This window comes from Chanodichthys erythropterus, chromosome 4 (genome assembly GCF_024489055.1).
Source record: "Chanodichthys erythropterus isolate Z2021 chromosome 4, ASM2448905v1, whole genome shotgun sequence".
Taxonomy (NCBI): Eukaryota; Metazoa; Chordata; class Actinopteri; order Cypriniformes; family Xenocyprididae; genus Chanodichthys; species Chanodichthys erythropterus.
Window position 1 is genome coordinate 23,294,001 of NC_090224.1, and position 6,000 is coordinate 23,300,000.

Sequence of the window (6,000 nt, forward strand, 5' to 3'; positions counted from 1 at the left end):
CAGCAAACGCAGGTTTGGTTTGGAGAGTCTGGTGTGTGTGAAGCTGCAGGAACTGCTGAAACACACTAATGCGCTGACAGACCGCTGGAGTGGAACATCTCTGGCCTAAATAAAGAACTGCAGCAAAGGCTTCTCTAAAGTCTGCATGAAATCCAATGGAATATTTCAGTGTTTATTCAGAATGATTCATCATTATTGTGTTAAATTCATGTTGAATCAGAATATCTTCTCTTGTCTGATGATGAGGGCGGGGCAACCTGTCACTCACATGAGATCCACCAATAGCAAACCACAACCATCCAATCAATTCCACACAGACAGAATCAAGCCCCGCCCTACATTGGCTCTTGTTTGAGAAGCGTTTACGGCACAATAGAGAAGAAAAGACCAGCGCGACTTCTGTTTCAATTCAGAATTCACTGTAAATATTGTGAACAGCATGAATATTTCATACATGTTTGAACTCTTTCTGTAAGATCTGCTCTAATATTTAATGAGTTTGTTTCATATTTGATGAAGTTTGCATCATTATTACTGTGGCAGATTTAAACATGGACAACAATATTCCGTATTCTGTTCAACAAGCTTACAAAACCAGATAGTAAAAAGTGATTTTGTAACATAATGTAACTTTTTTTTAACAAATATAATATCACTCACTTTATTAATGTTTTTTGGGTCATTGACGAATAAGGTTTTTAAAAGTGTAAAAAAAACATAATTGAGTTTCATTAACAATGAGATTATGTAGTTTTTATAATTAATTAACACTGATTTTGTCATTTTTAACAAGATGGACAAAATTTGTCACTAAAAAAGTCATTCGGTTTAACCAAAATTTCGGTTTTACAGAATGACGATATTTTCAATCAATGCTAACAGGCTGATATCTAGCAAAAGCACAATCAAACAGTTTATATTTAGCACAAGTTTTTAAAATATTCCATCATTTTCCATGTTTTATAGCGGTTGCACCGAATGACCTGATGTTTCGGGACATGCGTATGATCAAGAGAAAACATGAATTTATCAAATAGTTAAAAGAGAGTTAGTTACTTTGCTTCATGATCATGTGGTCCTTTGCAGGTGTCTGAATGATGTCACATCCTGTCACATGATACTGACCGCATGACTTTATATCGGTGACTCCTAATGACATCAATGAAATTCATTTTTCCGGACATTCTTTCTCATAACAAAGCAACGACTTCTACACATAATTTTAATCTCATTTTGCACTATGTTGATATATGATGTTATAAAATCATGCCAGAATAAAAAATATATACATTTATTACATTTTAAGATATTTTAATCACAAATGAAAAGTTGGACAGTTAAACCTTTTGACACTTCAAAATCTTTAAAATACCTTTATATGTCGCAAAATATAATTAAAACCTTTTGGATTCAATAAAAGAGATCTAGTTGTTCTACCTTACATACTTTGGATGTCATATCTTTGTTTATTATTATTATTATTATTATTAAGGCCTTTGGGGGAAAAAAATAAAATAGCAACATCTTATGCAAAATCTACTTTTAAAAAAGATCTACATTTCTCAGTTTTATTCATGGTGATAACATGAAAAATCTGCCTTGGTTTAGTGGACGATTGCTGCCATCTACTAAAAAACAAACACTTTTAAAATTAAAATAACATGAATTTTTAACTATAACCACTAGATGGCTGAAGAGGATTACTCAATGGTTTTCATTTAGGCCTAGATTTATGCGTAGGTATTATAAAATTAATATTATAAGAATAAATGAAATGAAAGTTAAGCTTTTTTTTTGTACTGAATTAATTTTTTTCTGTAATTGTCACAATATTACAGTCAAATTTGGGCGCCATACAAGCTAGAGCCGCCTCTGATCTGACTGTATAAAGCGCAGTAGAAATAAATCTGATTGAGTGAATGTCCGAACCTGACTTGTGTCTCACTGCTCTAACCTGATTCTCTGTGTTCTGCTGCAGGACTGATTTATTCTCTATAAGAATGACACAAACTAAGCTCTTGTTATAATCTCTCTGGATAAAACTAAACAGAAAATCATTTAATTCCCGTGTGGCGCCTTACATCCAAACTCACTCAGACAACGGTGAACGTGCGTCTGCTGTCTGGAACTAGAACTGGTTCATCATACATTATTAATACATTAAATAACAGTATATTATTTTGAGAATCAGCCAACAAGTGCAACATCAGAAATATTAAAACAGTCTCTTCAGAAGCAGCTAGTACTAAACTGAGACTGATGCGACGGCCAGACAGAAAATCTCCAGGAATGAAAAGACTAAAGCGGATCGTGGGAATGATGGTTTTGCCTCAGGGTGTGTAAACGCTTGAGATCTGCGAGATAATCTGAGACAGATTCTCCAGTGACCATCAACACTGTTATGATCATCCAGTCAGGGATCCTCCTGCACACACACACACACACACACACACACGTTTGTCGCGTCTGTCACTGTGTATCAGAGGATTCCGTGGTTGCCATGGTGATCTGGCTAGTGTGTCTATGGGATGCTGAGAAGCTGCACGTCTCCACGGTAACCAGAAGCCTTTGGGATGCAGTACAAGAGTTTCCTCTTACAACCATCACACAATATGCCACATGTTACGTACAGCTCTATACTGTGACGGTCTGTCCTCTGCTGTACTCTAACCTCATTATTGATCCGCTCCAGTGACGTCAGACTCATTCAGCATCACAGCTGCACAAATATTCAGCATTAAACCCCTCATAATCTTCGCATTTCAACACGAAACTGCGCTCACAAGCTATTTTCCTTCTGTAACGTGACACGAAACAAGACTTTAAAAAGCGGTTAAACTGAATTATAAGAAGGACAGTCACGCCTGATCGATTCATATCAGACAAATGCAAAGCAAACATACAGAAGATAAACTGCTGTAGGATTTACTTTGAAACTAATTTTACTTAGAAATTGCTAGTAAATTTCAGAAATAATTACAAAGAAACAACAAATAACACTTTGAATTAAACATGTTTTTTTTTTTTTCAAGTAGAAAGACATCAATAATCTTCCACGACTTTATTTGGAATATTCCTTAAATTAAACTGACAAAATGAAAATATAAGGAACAAAATCAAGTTTTGTTGTTTCATCGCTGTGTCTCATAAATATGGAAGAAAAAACAGGTAAATAATACGAAAGTAACTGTCATATGGACAAAAATATTTAGTAAAGCCTTTATATATAATGCATTATAGATGTATGATACATTATAATACTCATCTATTCAGTGTTACACCTATAATGCATTACAGTTTTTTCCAGTTGCTAACAAGAATTGTTCAATAAACTCTAGTCAGTGAAACAGAAGTCAATGCAGACCAAACTGTGAACCATTTTTCATTGCGTTCAGACAAAATGCATTCAGTGACCACACTTTTCAAAATTCAGGAACTCTTTTCCCATTCGTTCTCCACAACATGCAGAATACTGTATTTTCGGCACATTTTTCTAATGCTAACACACTGCATTCAACACATTCAAAACAGAACGATGGCAAATTCCAAGCATTTATGCAGTAATTATTTTAAAATATTCTCAATTTTATAGCCAAAAATTAAAAAACAATCATTAGAAGCTAATTGCAATTTTAGCTGAGATTCCACCCACTGTAATTTACTGTAATGAACAGCTGCACATGTTTTACAGTAATGTGTAGAATGTATTTTATTTATTCTTTTTTTATTATCATTGCAGCCCTGGAGTTTTTTCCCTCTTTTTCACCTTTTGGTTATCATTTTCAAGTACTATATTCATGTAAAAAAATTAAATTTTGATTAATTTCTGATTCATTCGTGTTACAAATGCTTTCGATAAAGTGAAATTGTGTTACAGTATTCTATATGAAGAACTGATTTATGTGGAAAATCACTGAAACTTTAAAAAAGAAAAGTTCATCAATCATGTAATGTGTTTCAGGTCAGTGTGTTGTGAATGAAGTGTGTGTTTTCTGAATGAGTGTCATGTTGGTCTGAGTGAGTTTTGTAGGTGAGATGAACTGTTCATGCTGCTAATGCTGGTGTGTTTTGAAAGAGTTTTGAAAACGTGGTTTCGGTATTGAACAATGCTTGTTAGAAACTGAAAGAAACTGTAAAACAACCTGCAAAACAAAGAAATCTGCAAATATTATGATGCAATTTAAAAGATATAATGAATTATGCATATAAGCATCAAGTGTTTCCAAATATATCTACATGACAGATGCACTGTAAAAAATGATTTTTCAAAGTTGTAAATGCAAGAATATAATATTTCAGTGTTTCTACTTCCAAATTTAGCATTAATTCGATGTGTTACTAGTCCTTTTTTACTAGCAGTTTTTCACTTTGTGCCAAAACTACTCAATATGACCAAAGAGGACACTGGGAGGTCAAATCACTTCAAACAGATGTGTCAAATAATCCTATCCACACACACTATCTGAACACACACACACACATCAGCAGTGAACTGCTTCCATGGTAACAGCGTGTCGCTGTACGTCTCCTCGAGGCTGTGAGATCACGAGAACAAAAGAGGACCTGTGAACCTCAGCAGAAGCTGTAAATCAGGCCTCCATCCCTCCGACCGTCTCCCGGTTTCCCCCGCTCCATCAGTATTCCCCCCCACACCTCTGAGACGTACCTGATCTTCATCTCGGTGACCTGAGCGCCGGGGTCGCAGTAGATCGGTGGGAAGTAGAAGCGCTGAGACTGGATGTTAATATCCATGATCATAGCAGAGGAACAGGTGCTCTCGTTATTCTGTTTGCCGTTTATGTGCTCTCTCTCTCTCTCTCTCCGGCTCGCTGGGCGGCTCTGGCTCCCCTCCCCCTCTTCCTCTTCCTCTTCCTCTTCTCTAATGGTTCAGGGACTGAAAGAGCATCTCATTCACCTCCTCCGAGCGCGAATCGTTCAACGATCCCTGCAGTCCATTTCATCAGACAGAGTGTCAGAATAATGAAATCAGAGCATATGAAGACAGAGAGAATCTAGAGAGGGGAATGTTCCTCAGAAGGGTGCGGTGATGTTATCCTTTGTCCAGCAGCACTCAATGAAATGATGCTGTGATGCAGCGGCACCTTCACTCTGCCTCACTGACGCTCCATTGGCTGAGGGGATTACGAGGCTCCTCCCCTTCTCTCCAGTGAATACCCTCACATCAGCCCTCCACTCACACCGATGCTCTCTCGCTCGCTCTCTCTCTCCCTCGACTGGGATGGAAATCATAATTAAAATGAAAAGGCTGCAAACCGATTAGAGTTGAATTATATGGTAAATGAAGTTAGATCTAAATGGTCTGAAGCACTAACTAGTTTTCAATGAAACATCCACTCACAACATCTAACAGGAGACGAGAGAGAGAGAGAGAGAGAGAGAGAGAGAGAGAGAGAGAGAGAGAGAGAGAGAGAGAGAGAGAGAGAGAGAGAGAGAGAGAGAGAGAGAGAGAGAGAGAGAGAGAGAGAGAGAGAGAGAGAGAGAGAGAGAGAGAGAGAGAGAGAGAGAGAGAGAGAGAGAGAGAGAGAGAGAGAGAGAGAGAGAGAGAGAGAGAGAGAGAGAGAGAGAGAGAGAGAGAGAGAGAGAGAGAGCGAGAGAGAGAGAGAGAGAGAGAGAGAGAGCGAGAGAGCGAGAGAGAGAGAGAGAGAGAGAGATGACACACTGACACAATTACAGTAATGATGAATCAATTTGCATAAAAAAAGCTGACTAGAAATAACAAAACTGACAGACAAAAGAAACAGATTCATAGACTGACTGATAGAAATACAAATAAACACCCATATAGATAGATAGATAGATAGATAGATAGATAGATAGATAGATAGATAGATAGATAGATAGATAGATAGATAGATAGATAGATAGATAGATAGACGGATAGATAGATAGATAGATAGATAGATAGATAGATAGATAGATAGATAGATAGATAGATAGATAGATAGATAGATAGATGGATGGATGGATGGATGGAAGGAT

General features: G+C 37.0%; 1 protein-coding gene across 3 annotated transcripts in view; it reads right to left on the reverse strand.

Moving 5' to 3' along the window:
* Window positions 1-6,000, reverse strand: part of evlb (Enah/Vasp-like b) — a 30,471-nt gene that overhangs the window by 15,063 nt on the left and 9,408 nt on the right. For 2 of the 3 annotated variants that reach the window (XM_067383369.1, XM_067383368.1), the window contains exon 1: window positions 4,667-4,752. The exons of the other annotated variant lie outside the window; for it this stretch is intronic. In XM_067383369.1, the coding sequence (XP_067239470.1) occupies window positions 4,667-4,752 (86 nt within the window). Of the gene's footprint in view, window positions 1-4,666; window positions 4,753-6,000 lie in introns of those variants that run through there. 3 annotated transcript variants of the gene reach the window in all.